This window comes from Brachyhypopomus gauderio, chromosome 9, assembly GCF_052324685.1.
Source record: "Brachyhypopomus gauderio isolate BG-103 chromosome 9, BGAUD_0.2, whole genome shotgun sequence".
In the NCBI taxonomy this organism is placed as follows: domain Eukaryota; kingdom Metazoa; phylum Chordata; class Actinopteri; order Gymnotiformes; family Hypopomidae; genus Brachyhypopomus; species Brachyhypopomus gauderio.
In genome coordinates this window covers 25,896,676-25,920,420 of record NC_135219.1, presented here as the reverse complement: position 1 = coordinate 25,920,420, position 23,745 = coordinate 25,896,676, and the positions used below count along the sequence as shown (strand labels likewise).

The window sequence follows — 23,745 nt, the reverse complement described above, 5'->3', positions numbered from 1 at the left end:
TTTCCCCTACAACATTCAATCTTGACTTCATTTCAAAAGACTGTGGCTTCACAGGGATAACAGAGAGCCTGAGACAAATATTGAAGATAGATTTTGGGAGAAAAGAAAAACAAATGTTAGAAAAAAAATAAAATGGTCACTAAAATAAAGCATCCTTGAGCAAAAAAAAAAAACAACAAAAAAACCCACACTTTGTAATCACCCAAGGCTAATAATATCAATAATGCCTTAATAAATAAATAAATAAATAAAACACACAAATCAATAAAATAAATAAATATGGTCTCTTCCTGTGTGGATTAGGAAGGGCCATAAACAGAACAAGGACAGGGGGGTCTCTAGTGGTCAGAAGGACAAACTGAAGATTTTAACACCTAATGGGGGAATAAAGATCCATCCACTTACATCCCATTCACTTCACACAAAAACAAAAAAGGAAACAACTACTAATTAAGCAACTTATTTTGGAAGAACTAAGCGGTGTCGCCTCACTTTAAGGTTGGCAAATCTGTCAATAACAATGTCAGGACTTATGCTGTCAAGAAGTTCTTTTTCAATTGACATCACAGCCAAATGATGGAGTCTATTTTGCCCCATGGTCCTCAGCCAGGTATGTAGGCGGCGCAATGCACTGAAGGACCTCTCACAGCTACAGCTGCTAACAGGGATAGTAAGAGCAGCCTGAACAGTAGCTTTCAGAGTAAGGAACATGTCAGCATCAAGTTGCTTGTATACGGCCAGCATGTCCTCAACATCACCTCCAGTCTCGTTCTTGCGCTTAAAAAAGTTGCTGGCCACCATCACCTCCGCTGGCTTAAGGTCAATGTTATAGTGCAATGCCAGTGCTGACAGGAGAGGCACAGACAAGAACTGCTCAGATTTTGGAGAGCATGCCTGAATCCCACTGAGAAGCTCCTCACTTACATCAGAAAACCTCTTTTCCAGTTCTGCTAGCATTCTGTCTAAACAAGGAAACAGTAGCCTCTGTTTGAGGTCATCTGCATTGGAAGAACTAGTTGCCTCACTGCCTGCCCCAGCCCCACAAGTAGACTCCACCACATAGTCCACCATTCTCTTAGTTTTACGTCTCTGCTTAGACGACTCATCAGAGACGACCAGTTTGTTAGCATCACAAATTGCCAATGCTCTGGCATGCAGCTCACCAGCAGTGGAGTCACTGCGCTTCTCCTTAAGGGAGTCGGTGACTGCGTTTTTGTACTCCATGGCTCTGGCAAGGTCGATGTTCTCCTTCTGCAGATACAGAAGTGCAAACCTGCACATAATGACATGTAACCCTAGTCTTGTTTGTGTCTCTACAAACTTGTGGTGGTTCACCAGTGATGAACTGAAAAATGAGTAGACACTTTCCAATATTTCAAAAAACTCTCTGGCCTCAGAAATTGCCCTGCATGTGTGACATAAAACAAGGTTCAATTCGTGGGCATGTGTACAACAATGTACATACACTGCTTCGGGGTGTTTCTTTCTGAAATGGGCCTGGACATCGCCCACAGCCCCACTCATCACTGCTGCACCATCGTACGTTTGAGCCACACATTTGAGATCTCCAATGCCATTTAGAGCTAACAGTTGCTCAATGGTGTTGGCAATTGTCTCAGCATCAAAGCCCATCAACTTAGGGCTAGAAACCTTCCTTTAATCATTCCGCCTGTGACATACCTCACATAGAGTGATAGCTGTTCTTTCTTTACTCATTCCGCCTGTGACATACCTCACACAGAGATAGCTGTTCCCTTTTTCCATCCCTGGCTTCATCAGCCATAATGGCAAACATCTGCACTTCCCTCTCCTTCACAATAGTTGCAGTGACCTCCTCTGCACAACACTGTACCATTTCATTCTGACTGCAACTTGAAAGATATGTGGTGTTCAGTGGAGGAGTGTAACTTTTGAGAAATGGGTCAAATTTCTGCACCAGTTTGAAGCATTCTGCAAACATTCCTTTATCGTGGCTTTCACAAGACTCATCGTGACCCCTGAATGGAATTTCCTGTTTCCCCAACAGGGAGGTTACTGCTACAATGCGTTTTAAGTACTCCCTTCTCTCTTGCACTTCAGTGGAAGTAGCACTCTCAATTTGTTGTACGACACTACCCTTCAAAAGACTTGCTTTGTAGCTCTGCCAACGAATGACACTATCTTTATGGGACTGTGAGGATTCATGCTTGTGGTAGAAGCTGAGTAGAAGCTGAGTGCTTTCCTCCAATTTTTCACACCACCACTAACAAATACGTCCTGTTTTAAATTTCGCCCAAACACCCTGCATGCATAGCAGACTGCAGCATCCCTTTTACAGGAGTATTCAAGCCAATTAAAGCTTTGAAACCAGTTGAACTGGAAGGCCCTTTTTTGTGTGCCAAACACACTTTGTGGGTATTGGGCTAGCTTTACTTGTTTAGGACCTGTGTTTCTGTCACCTAAATCTAAAGCTGTCTCTGTCGAAACTGATGCTGCTGCCTGTTCTTGTTCTGCTTCTCCACTGAACTTCCTGTCACCTTCACGAATATGCTCCTCCTCCTCTGTTCCTGTAGCAACATGATTCAGAAAAAATAAATAAAAATAAAATTATATATATATATATATATATATATATATATATATATATATATATATATATATATATATATATATATATTTGTGTGTTAATAGACAAACAATTATATAACCCTATAATTGATGGGAGAAGCTATTTCAAATAAGCCACTACCATTCCTTACCAGGTCTCTCTGCTCATCTTTTTCTCCATTAAATTCCATCTTAAAATTCAACGAAAGAGGATAGCTACTGCAAGCCACATTAAGGGACTATTCTATTGACTGTTATAAACTGACAAAACTATTTCAGTCTTTTTCTCTCTCACCTGAAGTTGAGCGTTCACCTTTGTTCTTAAAAAAAGAACGTATGTCCATCTATGGAAAGACAGACAATCGGTCAGATTTTCCCAATGTTCCATTAACTAAATGCAACTGACTTGGCCAACATGTATATACAGCTCTCCAAATGCACGGTCTAACGTTGGGGAAGTTCACTCGGCTGCACTCTTTACCCATATTTCATTCACAAGGTTTCAAAGTAGGCTAAATGACCTCCAGCATTAGCCAGCTAACTTTAACTAAGCTACGAAAAGCTGCTGCATCAAGGCATTGCCACACACACATTCGCTTATAACCGGACCAATCTAGGATTGAATTATCAGTGAACCACAACGCCATGACGTATTATAATCAGTTGACACACGTCTACTGAACACTGTATATTCAACTACTGAATAGACAAAATATATGTAAATTAAGACGTAAATGCTTATATTAAGCAAACTAATCTGCCAATGGGGTAAGATTTTTTTTCTTATTAAGATTTCTTAAAATAAGCAATCACAAAGTCCCAAAATGAGTGAAGTGAATCTTAAATCAAGTACAAATCATTGTGTTTTTAGCATGTAAACTGAAAAATTACTTGAACGGTTAGTTTTTTTTTTGCTTGTTTTGAGTTCAAATGACTTAAAATAGGGTAAAAATTCTAAGTAAGACTGATTAAGTTCATTATACTTAAAATAAGCAAAATAATCCTAAAACTTGCAATGCCTAGTAAGTCAAAAATTCTTATCAGAGAAAAAAAGATTTATTGCCTTAAAATGACTTAATTTTACTTGTTAAGATTTTCTTTTTGCAGTGAAGAAACATACCTTTTCACCCCAGCTCAGGTGCTGGCTGCCTCGCAGATCCAAAAATGTCGAATGTGAACAGCTAGCTTACGACCAGAACACAATGCCAAGCTGTAGACAATTCTAGCAGCGAGCAGTCGCGTGAATGTGCCAACCAATCAGAAGAGATATAGTTGATAAGTGGACTGGTCACAAGCCTCGTTTTGAAACAGGGTTGCCAGATTGGCCAGTCGAACCAAAATATTGCGCAGGTGCAGAGCAAGTTTTTTGCATAATATAGTATTTAAAAAATGTGTTGAGCCAGGGGGTGCTGAGCAACCTCACGGTGGTGCTCTAGCACCACTAAAAATACCCTAGCCTCGCCCCTGGTCGTAACTCCGGTTCGTCGTTAACCAGACCCGTCATTTAGTGGGAACTCACTGTATTCAGTTCAGTAGATATATGCGGCTTGCCCGGTGCGGCTTATACAACATATTGGTGCCATTTTCTATTTAATAATTTATGCTGATATTTAAGTATTCCTTGGATGTATTTGTATAGTCTACAATATTTAAGATTGCAGTATAATTACATTACAGTGTTTATCATTTATATTTTGTTCAATCTGCATTTAGTTTAATGTTTAGAATTTTCTAGAATGGATAGCCAATAGGAACTGATGCTGAGCAATGACGTTTTTGGAGCTCGCGCATCTATTGAATGTAAAAACTGCTTTTTGTTTTGGTTATGTGAGGACTTCAGTAAAGATGGGGGGAGCACACTGTTTTCTACCGTCGTTCAAACTTTCAACATGCATAGACTTGTTTATTCCCTCTGACTTATTTGTATGAATCTAAAGAAAGAAATGGTCAACAACTTAAGAACAAACATTTAGCCACTATACAACATTTTCCGTTTTTTTTTAACTTGGTAAGTGCAGCTTATATTGAGGTGCGCTCTATAGTCCAGAAAATATGGTAATACCTAGATATGCGTACACCTAATATAGCACATTAAATGGTGATACTTGGTTATACATATATCTAAAATAATACTACACCAGAACACAAGGATGTCTATATGTCTAAAATAGCACAGCACAGGAATATAGGGATATGCATGTCTCTATGACTCTACCACACAAAATAAATAAGCATGTATGCCTAAAATAGCAGAGCACACAGTAATATATGTATGCATTCATAATTCAATTCAAGAATACAGGGGCATGTACATCTAAACTACTGAAACACAGAAATACATAGATATGCATCAATGTGGGGTGATTATACAATAAAAGGTATTATGATGGAATCAATTAATACTGAATACATGAGAGATTCTAAGTTGTGCGTTTATAGCAACCACAAGAGGGTTTTCCATCCACCGAATTTTTGCGCATTTTGAAAATGCGCATGAAAAAAGCTGGATGGAAAAAGACCAAAATTCGAAAAAAGCCCCAAATATCGCAAAAAGATTTTTACGTTAGGAGGAGGTGGAAAAGTTAGACTATCGCATCGCCAAAATTCGGAAAAACTGGATGGAAAAGGGTTTTTCGCATAAACTATGCCGTATCATGCCTCAAGTCACGTGGTTCTGTACATGATCGCGATGTAAAGATGGCAAATGCATACAAAAACAGTTCTGGAGGAAGCAAAAATTGAATTTAACTTCTCCATGTATAGAAAAGACAAAGAAAAAAATGTTTAAAAACCTCAACGTGCAAAAATGCGTAACTGCCAGATGGGCGTAAAACCACTATTGTTTGGCGTCCTCTCACGTGATCTAAAGTTTATTTGCATAACTGTAATGAATGGAAACAAGGCTTAATTCGCATTTTTTTCTGCCGAAACTTGGAAATTGCTCATTATTTTTTCGAAAGGTTTGGATGGAAACCCCAAATCTCATAGGCACATGGTCCAGGGTTCTTAAGGGCTTGTAAAAATTAATACTGATTTTAAGAATAACTTCCCTTGGTTGGAAGGCTGTCAAGTTTGGTGTCTTCAGATTGATCTCACAGAGTTTGTTCCTGTAGGCTGGATTCCAAGTGGTGCTCCGAAAATCAAGTGGGCTTTATTAATAATTGGGAAGAGTTTGAGGGCAAGCCTGGTCTTTTAGGCAGTGACGGTGTCCACCCCACCCGGGATGGCGCTGCCCTGTTATCTTGCAGCATAGCCCGTAGTCTGTTAGTTAGTGGGCAGTGTAGTACTAGGAGCTGCTGACTAACCAGAGTCGCGACCAGGCCACAGACTAACGGGCTAAACCGTCTGTCTGCGAGCTGCTTAGAGGCGTCACCAAGATCCCATAGGATTGAGACTGTGTCTGTGCCCCGAGTTAAATTAAATCATAAGAAAATAGTCCGTCCTAAGTTTTTAACTAATATTCAAACTTAACATCCAATTATTACCTATATGACCGATCTGAAAATTGGATTAATTAATATTCGATCACTCAACTCTAAAGCAGTTTTTATGAATGAACTTATAACTGACCAGAAAATTGATATTCTATGTCTAACTGAAACGTGGATTCAATCGGGTGACTATTTATCTCTAAACGAAGCCACTCCTGTGGGATATAGTTATATACATAAACCTAGATTGTCAGGCAGAGGAGGAGGAATATGTATAATATATCGTGATTGTTTAGAAATTCATCAGAAATACTTGGATATCTTTAATTCATTTGAGATGCTGTCTATTAATGTAATTAGTCCATCTGAAAATAAAAGTTCATTTTCCCTAACAAATGTATATAGACCACCAGGGCCTTACTCAGATTTCTTAAAAGATTTCACAGATTTTACAGCAAGTTTAGCAGTTAGTAGTGACAAAATAATAATGGTAGGAGACTTTAACATACATTTTGATAATGCGGAGGATCCACTGACAAGGGCTTTTACTTCTATATTGAACTCTGTTGGCATTACACAAAACGTTGTAGGACCCACACACTATCAAAATCATACCCTAGATTTAATCTTAACGTTGGGTATTGACATAGATAATATAAATATACTCCCACAAACCGTAGCTATCTCTGATCACTATTTAGTCAAATTTGAGATTCATCTTAACATAAATACCCGCCCGTCTCCTCGGCAGTGTATAAAGCGCTCGATAAATTCATTAACAGCAACACAGTTTATTGAAGCCCTCCCTGATTTAACTGCTCTAGCCCACTCACCATCCGATCCAGGAGAGTTAGTCTAACCAACTGCATAGAGAATACCTGCAGATCAGCTCTAGACATAGTAGCTCCACTCAAATATAAAAAGACTAGATCTAAAAAACTCGCTCCGTGGTACACTGACCAAACTAGAAACTTAAAACAAATAGCACGTAAATTAGAGCGTAAATGGCGATCTACTAAGTTGGAAGTATTCTACTGTGCCTGGAAGGATAGCATCATTGACTACAAACGGGCACTCGCTAAAGCACGGTCAGCATACCTAGCCTCACTGATAGAGAAAAATAAAAACAATCCTAGATTTCTTTTTAATACTATTTCCAAACTTACAAAAAAATTTCCAAACTTACAAAAAATCAAGCAGGCGCAGAACCTCAGATTCCAGTAAACCTCACTAGTAATGTATTTATAGATTTTTTTGATAATAAAATAGAGAATATTAGACAAAATATAAAACCTTTTATTAGTAATACAACTGGTATGTCATCTGGTTTGGTTGACATCGATTTAAATCGCATACTGGGAGAAAAACTTGATGCTTTTCATCCACTCCCACAATCAGAATTAGAGAAAATAATTTCTTCCTTAAATTGTGCTACCTGCACACTAGACTCGGTTCCATCAAAGTTATTAAAAGAGGTATTACCAGCGGTAACTGAACCTCTTCTAACTATAGTTAACTCATCCATTACAATAGGTCACATGCCCAAATCATGTAAATTAGCAGTTATTAAACCTCTGATTAAGAAACCAAATCTTGATCTTACTGTACTATCTAATTATAGACCCATTTCAAACACATCATTTATATCTAAGATCGTAGAAAAAGCTGTTGCCCAACAATTATGCCTATATCTGCATAGGCATCACATATTTGAAAAGTTCCAATCTGGTTTTAGGCCCCATCACAGTACTGAAACAGCATTAGTTAAAGTAACAAATTACCTCCTCCTTGCTTCAGATCAAGGTTATGTATCGCTGTTAGTGCTTCTTGATCTTAGTGCAACTTTCGACACAATTGATCATAGGATCTTGCTAGAAAGGTTAGAACGCTGGGTTGGAGTCTCTGGCACAGCCCTTTCATGGTTTCATTCTTACTTAACAAATTGCTATCAGTTTGTAGAGCTCAATAATATTCCATCCAAATGTACAAAAGTTAAATATGGGGTCCCGCAAGGCTCCATTCTAGGACCACTATTATTTACATTATATATGCTACCATTGGGCACAGTTATAAACAAACATGGTGTCAATTTTCACTGCTATGCAGATGACACTCAACTTTACATATCAGCCAAACCTGATGACAAACTCAGTTTAAGAAAAATTGAGGCCTGTGTAAAAGATATTAAATGCTGGATGTCTCTAAACTTCCTCCAACTTAATGAGGACAAAACAGAAGTTCTCCTTCTGGGCCCTAAGGCCTCAAAACAGAAAATTCCAGATCTAATGCTTAATCTCGCAGGCTACCCCATTACACCTGGCACAGTAGCCAAAAACCTAGGCGTCATACTCAACTCTGACCTATCATTTGATAAATACATAGATAATACTACTAGGATAGCTTTTCTACATCTCCGTAACATTGCTAAATTAAGAAATGCATTATCACAGGATGATGCGGAAAAATTGGTGCACGCCTTTGTTAGCTCTAGATTAGACTACTGCAATGCACTACTGTCAGGATGTTCAAATAGGAATCTAAATAAACTTCAAATAGTTCAAAATGACGCAGCCAGGGTTCTGACCAGAACTAGAAAATTTCAGCATATCAGTCCAGTCCTATCAGCCCTGCATTGGCTCCCAGTTAAATACCGTATTGACTTTAAAATTCTTTTATTAACTTATAAAGCATTGCACGGGCTTGCTCCTGAGTACCTTCAGTAACTTATTTCCTATTACGAACCCCCACGCCCACTAAGATCACAGGGTGCTGGTCTTTTATTAGTTCCAAAAATTAATAAGGTAACAGCAGGGGGAAGAGCCTTTTCTTGTAAGGCCTCCCAGCTTTGGAATAATCTTCCTAAATGCGTCCGGGACTCCGACACAGTCACAATCTTTAAGTCTAGGTTGAAAACCCACTTATTTAGTTTAGCGTTTGATAATTAATATCCCCCCTTAGATAAAAGTACAGATCCAGGGGTTCATAGACGAAGGGTTTTATGGTAGACTGGGGCGCTGGTGCTGTCGTCCTGTCACTGCTCGTGGTCACTCAAGTTTGTTGACAGTGCAGTGGACAGATGCCATTGTCTCAGAATGCCCCCAAGCCTATGTTACCTTCTGGTTCTGCCTTTTTAGCTAGGCTGTAATAATTTAACTAAATGCCGGAGTTGCTGCCACACTCCGGAAATGTTTATAATTTTACCTGTCCTGTATATGTCCTCATACAGAGCTAATTTTCCCTGTTTCATTTCTCCACATGGCTGCCCGCTTGCTTGAGGAATAATGAGATGAGGAGACCAGCGATCCATCCTGAGCCAGCCACCTCCTGCCTAACCGGATGCATACATCATGATGGACATTATTACATATTTTTCCTTTTCTTTCTCTTCTTTCTGTCTAAATTGTTGTTGTTGTTGTCATGGTGACCGGTGTCAGCCAGAGGAGGATGGGTTCCCCCCCTGAGTCTTGGTTCCTCTCAAGGTTTCTTCCTCATGCAAAAAAACTAGGGAGTTTTTCCTTGCCACTGTCGCCCTTGGCTTGCTCACTGGGGGCTAGGACTCGGCACTTGTAAAGCTGCTTTGTGACAACAACTGTTGTAAAAAGCGCTATATAAATAAAATTTGATTGATTGATTGATGATTGATTCTGATTCCATGTACATCTTAGATTTGAAGTTATAAAGACCTCTGAAATATTTGCATCCTCAGGTATGAGTCTCAACAACCCAGCTGGCACACGACTGACCTTCAGTGTTGAAATGTGGTTGAAATATGGTTGAAATACTGTCTATTGTTGTTTCAACTTTGAAACGTTTAATGTTAAATAATTGCGCAAACGTTGAACTATTAATGGTGAATCAACGTAATATCTTCAACCTGCCTTTGGCATTGGATGATCGCTCTGTTTTGAATAATAATAATAATATATTTATTTATTTATTCATTCGTCCAAAAACATCATCAAAAACAGGCAGGTATTAACCAGGAAAACAACATCAGGCAATGAAACAGTTTGAAATGTTTTGAGGCAGAAACAAAACTTTGCAATGACAAATCAACAAGTTTAAATAGAGCAGGAGAAAGTATTCGACATCAGGCAGAGCAACTGTGAGGGCGTACTCACACTAGGCTCTGTGATCCGGGCCCGGGCACGGTTGCCTGCCGAAGCACGGTTCGTTTGGCTAGTGTGAGCGCTCCAACCGTGCCCGGGCCCGGATCAGTTAACCGTGCTCGGGCCCGCTTTGAAGAGGTGGGCCAGGGCACGATTCATGTGGACTCGGGCACGGTTCGCTTCTAGTGTGAGCGCTATCCGTGCCCGGGCCCGCTTGGTGCCTCGTGTGATTGGTTGATTTTGCTGGAACTCAAACATGACATCAGTGATGCGACGCTCACGTTAAACAGTCATAGCGGCAAAGCGATTAGCAGACAATCGTTGTGTTAAATTATCGATAAATCTGTGCTTGCACCGTGTTTCCGCACTCCCAAAACGACTCCAAAAATACAATAAAAAGAGAATCGTGAACTCTATAGTGTTGTGCGAGCGCGCTTTTTTCCAAATAAAGCGGCGTTGTGATGACGTAAGCGTGCTCGGGCCGGGTTGCTGAAGCGAGTGTGAGTGCAGGCCAGGGGGGGAGTGGGGAGGGGGGATAACCGGGCCCCAGCACGGAACGAGCAAACCGTGCCTAGTGTGAGTACGCCCTGAGTCTTGTGTGATCACTCAAGGGATTATTGCTGTGTCGTCAGTGATGCAGGCGGAGGGCGTGAAATGTAAAGGTATGTATGTCCTTTTTATTTTTTCTTCTGACATAATATGCGTGGTATTATAGTGTATCATATATTAATATCAAGGCATTTTTTTCTGTTCTACCAGACCCGGCGACACACCCCTGGCTGCTTGGTGTGGCGTACGCTGGGAGAGTTCGGCTTTATTGCTCACTTGGCATCTATTAAAGTTAAGTTACGGTAAGCAAAGTCGAAGTAATTACACAGAGTTACTAAAACAGGTGACCCCAGTGACGCTAGCTGGTTAGCTTTCCTGGCTAGGTGTTGTGAGGATGCCTGACTAGCATGAGCAATTAGAAACAAATTCAATATTTTTACAAATTTAGATGTTCGTTCGTTAAAAAATTGTTGGCACTGTATACAGGATGTACAGTACACTGTAAAAATTGTTTGTTGAATTTACGGTAATAAACTATAAAATAGCAACAGTAAAAGATCATAAAGTAGAAAACAGTATATTACTGTAACAGATGCAATAGTTTACTTTTAAAAAATAAACAGTATATAAAATTAATTTTTACAGTCATCATATGTAGAAAGCACACATTTTTAATGTTAATTTCCATATTTTAGGTAAAATATATTGGAAAATTCCATAATGTAGTAAACAAGGAATTGCCCTAAAAATAAAAACAATATTCAGTCTAAATTACAGATTTTGCTGATGATCGCACCTTGATTTCTACAGAAAGAAAATGCTAAATATATGGCCAGTGCTGAAAGATAAAGCATGTTGAAATATAGGACAATGTACTGCCATTTTAGAAATTGTCTTTGTAAATATGGGTCAAATATTTATACATATAAGGAATACCGTATTTTCTGGACCATAAGGTGCACTTAAAAGTTTTCGATATTCAAGTCTTGTGCTATCATTGCTGCCTTCAGTCGAATGGTGACTGTAGAGACGCTTCTCCCAGCTGTTCTTTACTCAATTACGTTTTACGTAATGTTCTCTGATTAGTTTATCGCTGCCAGCGTACACATTACGTATCTGTGTCAGGGACAGATTTTTGAATTAAGTGCACATACAAGGCGCACTGATGATTTTTGAGAAAATTTAAGGCTTTTCTGCTTAAAATCTGGAAAATTGTGTAGCCTCAGTCCACTGGGGGACGGCGCTACTTCCCATGAGCCCCCGCGGCTCCGTTATTGATATGCGTTACGTGTAAGTGTTATGACATGCTGTTGTTGATTATGTATTTGATTATGTGTTTTGTTAAAGTCTCCCTGTATTAGTTTATGTAGTTGTACATTGTCTGAGTCTACCTACCGTGTTTGTGTAATGTTATAGTGCTAATGACCTGCCCTCATGTTTCACGTATTGTGTTTAATACGTATGATTATGGCTTCATGCGTGATTACGTTGCTAAGGCAATTTAAATAAAAGTGCCTTGTTGTCTTAAAATGTGGCAACAACTGGGAGGCCCGAGTGATGGCGGCCTGCCAGTAATTTACTGTGAAGTTGGATTTTACAATCAAATACTGTAAAATAATAATGGTTGTAATGTGTTCATCATAGAGATAAACAGTAAAACAATTGTTTTTAAAATGATTCACCGTAAATAGGTTTATTTTTAAAAGTTGTTAATTTTACAGTGTATTATTGTAAGCTGTAAAGTCATTTTCCGTAAAAAGAACAGTTCTAAATGATGAAATTTACGATTGTAACGTGCAAGAACTAGGAGAAGGACACAAATGCTGCTGAGAGTCAGATTTATTAGTAGGAGGGGGAGTTTCCTCCTGTCTCCTACTTAGTTTGGCTCGATTCACTCTTGAACGACGAGGCATTACATTCACATAAACACTCAGAGCTTTCAGACACCGAAACTCTGTGAATGTAACAGTAAAACTCTTAGCGTGTATACTAGTACACAGATTAATCAGGTAACACCTCTCAGGCACAGCAGAGAATACACATATGACGAACAGGTTCTTATACAACCAACAGACAAACAAAACACACTCTAGATGAAATATACAATAAACCGAAACACCGCCAAATAGACCTTACAAAAGAGACTAACCGTACTGACTAACACTCGAAGGACCATAACGAGCGAACTCAATAATGATCACAACACTCAACATGGGACGATCTATAAAGCAACACAAAACACACCTGATACTATCAACTAAACACTGAACACGCAATATTCACAGTTTAAATACCAAGGACAGGTCCAAATATCAAAACACGGGAAACAGAACATACGAACACTAGCCACAGTACACACCAGAATGACTCACAAGGAAGGACTGGGCACACGGGAATATAAACCAAACAAATCAGGACATTAAACGTAAACAGCTGATTGAGACTAATAATGGGCGGTAGGATCAGGGGGCGTGACAGAAGAACACTGCGGAGATGCAACTAAAACCAAAACTAAGGAAAACAGATCTCACCCAGGTTTGGGGCGGAGCAAACGTTACAACGATTGGCAAAAAAGATACCGTAGTGTTTTTTACATTGTCACCATTTTTTACGGTGAAGTTCTGGCAACCACAGCTGCCAGTCTTTTACCGTAAATTTAACGGATTTTTTTTTTACAGTGTATTAATGGTGTTTGCTTTTCCTCTTTAGACACTGTTCTCAGCACACACAAAATCACACAACAGGAGGCAATGGACACAATGGCTAAATACCTCAAGTATGCACCGGAGAAGTTGTGTGGTGGTTCTTGGAGAGAGAATAAAAAAAATAAAATAGTTCTTTTTTCATTACGGCATACAGTTGTTTTTTTCCTCTCTCTCATGCAATTTTGAGCATCATGAATGTGAGTTTTGTGGTTTGTTCAAGGTTGAATCTATGACGTTGAAACAACGTTGGCATATCAACGTTGATTCACTTTTCAAAATCAACTCCAAATCCAACGTTATTTCAACCATAACGTGACGTTGATTCAACGTTGAAATGCCTGCTGGGAAAGGACTTCCAAGGGATGGTAAATTGAGGTTGAAGCCTTGGGGAATCAGATAAGGCTGTAATTTAGAGTTTATGAGTGCAGATCCTTCCTGAGTTCGTGAGCCCTGTGTCCTTCAGAGGAAAGTTGATCCTTACCAGACCACTTTAATGCCATTCCACCGCATTCAGGAGATCAGATAAGGTTGGGATTCTAAACTTTGGAGCAGAAGACCATTGTGAGTAGTGAGTTCCCAAGGATTTTAAGGGATTAGATGAGGTCAGTCTCTCACACTCTGTGGAGAAGTCATCTCTGGATTGTGATGATCAAGTGGCCTTGGCTATCTCCACTACACCTTCATAAACTTTGAAAGTAACCATCTCTGGTCCTTTAGGGTTCCTTCAGCATGAAGTGAAAAATGCTAAGAAAGGTTTTCTTTCAGCCCCTCCACTGGGGACCCAAAGTTCATGACCCAAAGTTTACTACCAAGTTGAACACTTTCTCAGCTCCAGTATGGTGAATTAAGGAAGCCTGTTAAGTCATATACAGCTTTTGATACTATTGAAATGCCTTAACCAATATATCCTGACAAAGCAATTCTTCTTTATTCCTAAGCGATATACCTGTAGGAAAAGTATACACGTTTCCATGCCTATTGATATGTAATTAACTTTTTCTATCTTTGTCATGGTTCTGTGTCTTAGTTCCATTGCTTTTGTTTCCAACCGGAGGGAAATGCCTTAACTTTATTATTCATAGTCATGACAGCTGGTCCCTCCCTTCTCGCAGCACCCTTGCATAAATACTAAAACTCCATAACCTAGTAAAAAAAGTTAATTGAAGTGGAAGTTGGAATTGGGATTTGGAAAGAAGCCAAAACATCACAACACATGTGCCTGGATTTCCACGAAAATGTCAATCTCAATATTAAGTAAAGCCTAATATCTGTTTAGCCGTCAGTTCATTTAAACTCACGTAATTTGCTCTAACGTGTGTTGCAAATTTATCTTGCCTCCCATGTTCATTGTAGAGTTAGGATTAGTTCTGTCCTTGAAAAACATTTATACAAATTCTACAGTAGCGCATAAAGACTGGCAAGCGAGCACACCTGTCCAAGTCCACGAAGACCTTGATTACTCAACCAAGTGCACAGTGGTCTGGAACAAACCGCTCATACATCGTCGCTCAACTTCACTGGACAGCTGGGTCATTGTGAGTGCTTGGTATAACCTCAGAAATTTCTGAGAATAAATGTATATAGTGTTTCATTTTATTCCAGATAAAAATAATTTCATTTTCATGAAACAAACTATTTAACTTGAAGTATAGGAGATTGTCTCCTGAAGTACACATACATAAAATGTCATTCTTTTTCCACTGTCATAGTAGTAATCAATGAATGAATGTATTTCTGTAAAGAAAATGCTACAAATTGATCTATTAAACTTATCACTTAACCTGTCAAACTGATCGATCAATCATTTACATGTTTAAGTAACCTAGAATAAGGCTAACAATAATGCTTGTGTGATGAACATGACGGCTGTACAAAAAATGCTGTCTAAATTATAGAGGTCATTTAGGATGACAAAGTAATCCATGAGGCTAAGCAGTTCGCCTTAGTGCAGCTCACTGTTTAAATATGAATCATCTTGATCTGGATCTGATGATTGCTGAGTGACAGATACCAGCTGCCTTGGGGAGAGATCATTGCTCTCCTTGACCTAGTGCAGATGGGCTGACAGGAGGAGATATTTTGCCCTTAGCTTCAGTGTGCAGCTACTGATAGCCCTCTGATGTTATGCAACTGGTTGGTTGCTGCATACTTGATGATGTCCACGGGCTAAGCAAGGCTGCAGTATTTAAATGTGTGCATGTAAATACTGTAACATTTCCATGCACTAGAGGTGCTTTACATTAAACCAAAATAGGATTTCAATGCAATTGGAAACATTCCTAGAATTGTTGGTGTACAATTGGTGAACACAGCACCATATACACGCCCGATCTATTGAGCCCTAACTACATCTGCCATAAAGGCTTCTATGCAATGAATTTTATGCAATATGCACTTTTCTCTTCTGGCTTTCATGAGAGGCCATCACACTATCTCTTGTTCCTGCACTCCAACTTGTCTCAGAACCCTGACGCTGCTCTTTGAATTTTAAACAAAGAAGATGGAATTGATTTGGTGTTTTCTCAACGCAATTGGCAATATTTTTCCAAGAGAAGTTATGGTGCGGGAGAACTCGCATGTCCTGACTGAACGTTCTCAGCTGGATATGTGTTTGACTCATGGGAGATGTGGCATGGTTTGTGTCTCACGCCTTTCTCCCTGGAAGATTTTGAGGACGTGTATCTATTTGGAACTTTGATCATGGGGTTTCTGCTGATTGGATTAGGCGTTGCCCTGGTGTATCGGGAAATTATAAGAATTAGTCAGTTTGAACACCCACGAAAATTGCCCAATTTCATTGATGTGTTGAGTAAAGCTGTTGAAACGCAGACTGTGACTGTCAGTAAAGCTTGGATTCGATTATGGAATCATGGATCTCACTGCTCTACATGCAAAGTTGGATCAGTTGGGAGACTACTGACTTAAGAGGAGTTTCTACTGACTTAAGAGGAGTTTCACGTGCTCAAGGACGGGCTCCTTTCTAAATTCTGCATTCTCGTTTATCTACACTGGCGCCCAAACAAAACTCTCCTTGAAGTTCGATGTCCTGGTTACCTGCTCCTACCCTCACATAGAGACTGTCAGAGATGGCTCTCGCCTTCCACCACGAACTTTGACACAAAGACTGTATGCCAGGCCTCTGGCTTCCCCCCTGCACATCTGAATGAATCACACCTCTCACTGCTTACTGTCTGTGTTATCAATGCTTGTATGTGCTATGGGGATTTTTTGCATGCACACAGACTGTTGTCCTGTTGTGAGAAAAATCTGTGGTCATATTTTTTTTGTCTCCTAGTGTTTATCTCTCTATTTTTCTCCCCCCATCCTGCAGAGCTGACGGCGCATCTTAGATGCAGCGACTGCTGTGGGCTCCCCGTGCTTTAGCACTGGGCCCCAGGGAACTAAATTTTGTGCCTTGTACTTGTACAATGTATGACAATAAAGTCTTTTTGATCTGATCTGAATACATGAATGAGTAAAATAGCCATGTCACTATAGTGAGACTGCCATAATGCCCTGGATCCAGACACATATCTGTGGAACGTGTGACTTCTCAAGTACTTCTATGAATTCTCAATCTTGCATCTGGATGAGAAATGGTGTAGATGGAGAAAGAAAAGTGAGATTTTACCACACAACAATCCAGACCTAAATGTTACAGTAGCAATGACCAAGAAGGGATGGTTATTGCTAGCATAATATCTTTCAGCAGTTTCCGATTCATTTACAGTCTTTACATGATACATAGGGAGTTTTTCCTCGCCACTGTCACCTTTGGCTTGCTCATTAGGGTTCTGGACCCATAGTATTGTTAACCTTTTAAATCCTGTAAAGCGCTTTGTGACAACATGTGTTGTGAAAAGCGCTATACAAATAAACTTTGATTGATTGATTGATTGACATGACCTTAACAAATTTCATAACATGCGGTATGAATCGCATAAATAGGTCTCAATATTGGATAATTTCCCAAACATTTAAATCTTTCATTAGGTTTCTATAGGTTTCCTTTTTGGTTCTGCAAAAATGCCTAATCACCAAGTAATGTTAGTTTAGAACTTAATATAGTTGTATCTCTACTTGTGGGAAGTAGCCTGCACTGCACCAAAGCTCCTGTCACCTGCAGACTCTTTTTTTTGCTAGACTCCTGAGTATACATCTTGTGTTACATTTGCCAAGTGGCCTGAGTTGCTGTGTTCTTTATGTGATGGATAATAAAAACTTTAGGTTACAGCCTCCGTCTCCTGCCGCCTGTCACCGCGTCACTGAATGCGCAGCCTGTGACAGCTGGAGCAGAAGAGCTCTCAACCATGGAAATCCTGGCTATTCAAGGTAGGACCATAGGGCATCAACAACAGGAAATTATCAAAATGAGAGAACTAATGAATGTGATGACGAGCTGCTTGCAGAGCCTTGGGATGGAACGACACAGGCACGGGATGTAACAATGTTGCATTGGTGGATGTTTTGTGCTAGCTTACGTCTTGAGTTAAGGGCAGAGTTGGAGTGCCGGCAGGAGGGTCAGTCTTTGAACCAGGTGGTGCGGCTGACGGTTATTTTCGACCGCCTGCTGCAGGAAAGAGGGATACATGCACCGCCCACTCCCCTGTCCACTGCTTCCACTTCGGTGGCCCCTAAGGAACTTACCTTAGCGGAACCGATGCAGATAGGAGAGACCACCACTGCCTAGGAGAGCTTGGGTGAGTAACTCCTTGATTGGCAACTTGCTGACTATTCCTGCGTTGGTTTCTTATAAGGCCTGTTCTGTGGGGGTTTTTTGCCCTAGTGGACTCGGAAGCCTCATGCAACATGATGAAGCAGAGCCTTGGCATTGGAGAAACCAAGGCATGTGCAGGCACTGGATGGACGGCCTTTACTATCGCACAGCATACCTCCATCTCACTGTACAAGGACACACTGAACACATCTCGTTTTTTATTCTGCCACACCCCGTTATTATATGTCACCCCGTCATGTTAGGGCTTCCTTGGCTTTGTTTGCACAACCGGTTATTAAATGGTCTACGGTCAGATTGTCAAGACCCTTAGAGGAGCGGACCACAAAACGCCACAAACGTACTACTGCCTAATGGCAGTAGTACGTCACCCAACAGGTGGAAACAGCAGACGATGCTTTAGCTGCACAAGCTGCTTTTCTTATTTGAGGGCTGCGGCGGGAACAACAATACAAGGATGCAGACATGGGTAAATGTCCATTCAGTGAAGTGGCTGGAGGAAGAAAATTATTGTGGCTAGCTGAAACCTTCCAATGATTCGTATGAGGCGCATTGTGAACTTGCCGAAAAACATTCAAACTTGGTACAATGGGCTGTAAAGCGCTGGATTCTCATATGAAATCTGAATAACACAAGCGATATGATAGCACTCGTAATAGTAATATGCATATCGAGTCATTCGCTGCTAACTGCAGTTTAACTGTAAGTACCAAAAATGATTTGCCTACTGTGTAGGGCGACCAAACGTCCGTATTTCCTGGGATGTATTTCACGTCCTGTCCCGAGTTTTTTTTTAAGTGAGGAAATGTCCTGATTTTTGAATTACCTTCATTGGACCATTACTATGTAAATGTACAGGCACTAGGGCACTGCACACGGCGCTGCATGTGCCGTAATCCCTGAGCCGCGTCAAGCTTGGTTTATACATGACGCGTCGCGACCGGTGCGAGGTCATCACCTCCCCCCCCCCCCCCCCCCCCCCCCCCCCATCAGAAATTTACACTCGCCACCCCCTCCAGGTTCAAATCTCACTCCAAACGATCTTGAAAAGTTGGCAACCCTGGTATTATTTTTTCTTGTGAGAGATATTAAAAAGGTCTTAAAAGTCATTGAATTTGAGATAAAAAATGTGCAGATACCCTGCTAGACCAACATGTGCATGATGTGCGAGCTGTCCTGGGCACTCTCCTGCGCAATAAGCTGTATTGCAAGCTTGAGAAGTGTGAGGTGAACTTCCTAGGTTACATCATTAAGCCAGGCTCCGTCCACATGCAACCCAGCAAGGTGGAGGCTGTGGTAGGATGGACCAAGCCTCACACACGGCATGAGCTTCAGCATTTCCTGGGCTTTGCGAATTTTTATAGGCAGTTCATTCGATCTTATAGCCACATAGCTAAGCCTCTTACTGACCTACTGCGGGGGGGTGGGGGCAGGAGGCTACAGTGGAACGCAGAGGCTGAGAAGGCTTTTGAAAAAGTGAAGCAAGCTTTCATTTCCACTCCGGTATTACATCAACCCGATCCCAACAAGCCGTTTATAGTGGAGGTAGATGCATCAAACATGGGAGTGGGAGCGGTACTATCGCCCATCGCCTTTTATTCCAGAAAGCTAAGCTCGGCTGACCGCAACTATGGCGTGGGAGCTCGGAAACTTCTAGCCATGCGACTGGTCTTTGATGAGTGGAGGCACTGGCTAGATGGAGCGAAGCATCTCTTTACCATCATAATGGACCATCATAAGAACCTGGAACCTGTCAGGCACGGTGGTCCCTGTTCTTTTCCCCAGTTTCGTTTCCAGGTCACCTACTGTCCTGGGGAGAAAAACACTCAAGCGGACTCTCTCTCTCGCTCCTTCCCAGAGAGCAGGGAATCTACCAGCGAGGAGCCGATTCTTCCGGCGGACTATTTTCTCGCACTGGAGTGGGAGATCGACAGGACGATCACTACCCACATCCTCAGTGCCCCTCTCATCGTATGTACGTTCTACCAGCTCACCGTACAGCTCTAATCAGCTGGGCGCACATGTCTCTATGCACGGGGCATCCCAGCTCTACCCGAACATCACAGCTGCTGAGAGCACACTACTGGTGGCCAGGTATGCACCGGGACATCCTGCGGCACGTGGCCTCCTGCCCGGAGTGTGCGAGGAGCAAAGTGCCGTGCACTTGTCCTGTGGGTAAGCTACTCCCCTTACCCATCCTAAAGCAGCCATGGACTGACATCGCAATTCACTTTGTTACAGATCTGCCACTCTCGGAAGGAAACACCACTATTTTAACAGTAATAGATTCTCTGCATTTTATAGCGACGCCGGGTTTGCCTACAGCCTGGGAGATGGCGGACCCTTTGATTCGAGAGTTGTTCCATCAGTTAGGATTTCCGGAAGACATTGTGTCTGATAGAGGTCCCCAGTTCACCTCTCGGGTATGGAGGGAGGTTCTCACTAACCTGAACATAATGGTCAGTCTTACCTCAAGCTATCACCTGCTGGCGAACGGGCAGGTGGAAAGAACAAACCAAGAACTGCATGCTTATTGTAGCGAGCATCCAGATACCTGGAGTACGCTGCTTACTTGGGCGGAGTACGCACAGAACTCTCTAGTCCAGTCGAGCACGGGGAGGACACCATTTGAGTGCTGGGACGCCAACCGCTGCTCTGTCCGTGGAATGCTGCCTCATCAGACCAGCTCATTGTGGAGGACTGGTGCAAGACGGGCGAGCGGGTCTGGGCGGATATGCATCAGAGGTTGCAGGCTGCGGTGTGGAGATTTAAAGCTAAGGCGGTCCGCAAACGGAGCGAAGCCCCATCATACAAAGTCGGGGATAAGGTACGGGTAGCAACCAGTGACGGCAGACTGTCACGGTGGGTCAGCCTAGACGCCACCAGAGGGTGCGCATGAGCACACCCTCGCAGTCACTCACGCCCACTGCCAACCGCACACACCCTCTCATTCCAGACCACTCCCCTCATCAGTGTCACCCCAGTATTTACACCTGTTCCTCATCAATATTAGGCCTAATAAAAGTCCACAGGTCGTGCTGTCCAGTGCTATGCATTCAACCTTCACCTTTACCTTCGCGTTGTGGGAAGTAGCCTGCTCTGCACGGAAGCTCCTGTCACCTGCGGACTCTCTTTTACTGGACTCCTAAGTAAATGTCTTGTGTTACATTTGCCAAGTGGCCTGAGTTATTTTGTTCTTTATGTGATGGATAATAAAAACTTTAGGTTACAGCCTCTGTCTCCTGCCACCTCTGTCCCTGCGTCACATATATTGAGCATTAAAAATAATTCCAATACATTTCTTAATGATAGTAAAAGTATAGTCTCAAATGTGTCCTTTCCAAGGCAGTTTTCTTTTTGCTGTGTGGGAAATAGCTGTAATGGCACTTCAGGAACCTGTAGCATAAGCTTTTTATAATTACATAATGAATGAGCATGTATTTGAATATGCTGGTTTATATTGCTACAGCATGCTATTGGTTTAAGTGCCATTTAAAAGCTTCTACAAAATGCCTTCCACACCAGTTTACACTAAATTGCTCATGTGTGATTTAATGCTACACATTTGCCCTTGCTCATTAAACAGAACATCTCAATTTCCTCTTACAGAGGCAGATCAGAAGGGTGAGTTCTTTGCTCATTTGGCATATTTACCCTGATACACTGCTGAGTACAGTGTGTCACAATGACTGTAATTCTTAAAGCATACAAGGGAAGTCTTAGGATTTCACATGTACATCTCCTGCTGAGCTCTTTTTACTTATGCAGCTTCAGGCTAGAATGTGAACGCCCATCAGGAGATTCACTATTAAAAAACACTTCAGCTTATATTCTGTAATTAATGTGAAGTGATGATGCATTCCCCCTTAACACCTTAATGGGCTACTGTAGAAAAAAGTCTGTAGTCAAAAGGAAATAATGGTACAGAAAGAGGAAAAACTGGCAGAACAACAAACTCATTTGTAGTTGCTCATTTTAACAAGCAGCAAGAGAGTCTTGCCTCACCCAACTATAATGCTCCCTTTTCTGTAATACTCTCCACACACATGCCTATAACATTCTCATGAAACAGACCTGCTGCTCTGTGCATTTATGAATATTCAGTGCCAAGACTTAGATCATCATAGCATAGAAGAAAGACACATATAGCCACATTCACGGACACATAGAATCACTCCCACAAACAGGATCTCAGCATGAAGCACACATGAGCACTAAGCAATAAACATCCAGCTTTCAAAACATCAAAAATGCTCTTCTATGTAAATATTCACATTTCACACTGCCTGGTTTTCTGCAAATAGTAGCTGGGGAACACTATGTGCTGTAGCAAAGAACTGCCCCCCTGCAATGCACTGTAAAACATTCAGAAAAGCCCAGCAGTGACTGAGATGATCATGAAAGAAAGACTGGGAAAGAGAGGAAGAGAGGGGAGAAAGGGAGAAAAGGGCTTACCTCATGGTCTGCATCTTTTCATCAGATGCCTGTAGGGTTGAGGAAAAGAGAGGAGATGACAAACATACAGGAGTCTGCTCTCTGCCACAGGCAACCCTTCTCTGCACAATCTGACTGACGCACAATCTGCCTGCTTCTCTTGCTCTCTGATTACCTCTCTCTCTTTGCTCGTTTCTTTGCCACTTGTACACTGAGCTTTACATATAAGGAGGGGAGGAAACCCTAACAGATTACATGAAAGCAGAAATATTTTTTGCTTCCACACTGCAGATACAGAGCAATACAGAGTGTCCCCCTTTCCTCCCTGAGAGACTCAGAGTAAATGAACAAAGCAGAGAGAGAGAGAGATGTGGGGAGTGGGAAAGTGTGAGGGTGGATGTGAGAGAATGAGTGGGCGTGTGAGTGAGAGAGAGAGGTGTAGGGTGAACAGGTGGCCTCATCTGTTGATGGAGGGACAGGGTATACAGTTCTAACCTCGTCTGAGCCAAGTGCTAAATGGATGGATCTCTCTCTCTCAAAAACGTAGGAGTGAGATTATGCCCAAGATGTTCACACCCTCATTCGGATTTATAAGAGCAATGTGCAGACATAAGTGAACTGTTCTCTTTCTGCTCCAGATTTCATACATTTCCAATAATAATACCAATAATAATACCAAAACACATGGAGAAATAATTGCTTGTTCACAGCTGTAAAATGATATCTTTATAAATGAAAGAATAATAAATACTTAAGTTACTAGGCAACTTGAAATTTCTGAAAAAATACCATATGGCTTATCGACATAACAGGAAATTAGCCTCTTAATTAGAGTTAGGGCAGGTCCTTCTGTCTTACATCGATTGGAATCCAAGCCCCCTTTTGAGAGAAATCACGGGAACATGCTTTTGTTACTGACAGGCACACGGACACTTTCTCTCTCCTTTTCCCTCTCTTTTCACATACATACAGCCACACACACACACACACACACACACACACTTGTAGTTACACAGACTCGTCTCTCTGCCCCCTCAACGCCCACCTTTTTTTCAACCAGTTGCTAAGGTGACGGCAAATGCTCCATTTTAATCAGACCGTAAATTAAGGCAATGTGCTTTTTTCACTACAGAATGCTCACTTATATATCTGGATTTATCATCTAAACTGTCCTGGGATAATTATACATTAGCATA

At 41.4% G+C, this 23,745-nt stretch overlaps 1 protein-coding gene across 4 annotated transcripts in view; it reads right to left on the bottom strand.

The window, feature by feature from the left end:
* LOC143523582 (brain-enriched guanylate kinase-associated protein) overlaps window positions 1-23,021 on the bottom strand; it is a 104,194-nt gene extending 81,173 nt beyond the window's left edge. For 3 of the 4 annotated variants that reach the window (XM_077018136.1, XM_077018135.1, XM_077018138.1), the window contains exon 1: window positions 22,571-23,021. Coding sequence is in view for 1 of the 4 variants with exons in the window: in XM_077018138.1 (XP_076874253.1) it covers window positions 22,571-22,584 (14 nt within the window). In the remaining 3 variants the exon portion in view is untranslated. The remainder of the gene's footprint in view (window positions 1-22,570) is intronic. The other variant, XM_077018137.1, reaches the window with a different exon arrangement.
* Between the last annotated feature and the right edge of the window lie 724 nt (window positions 23,022-23,745).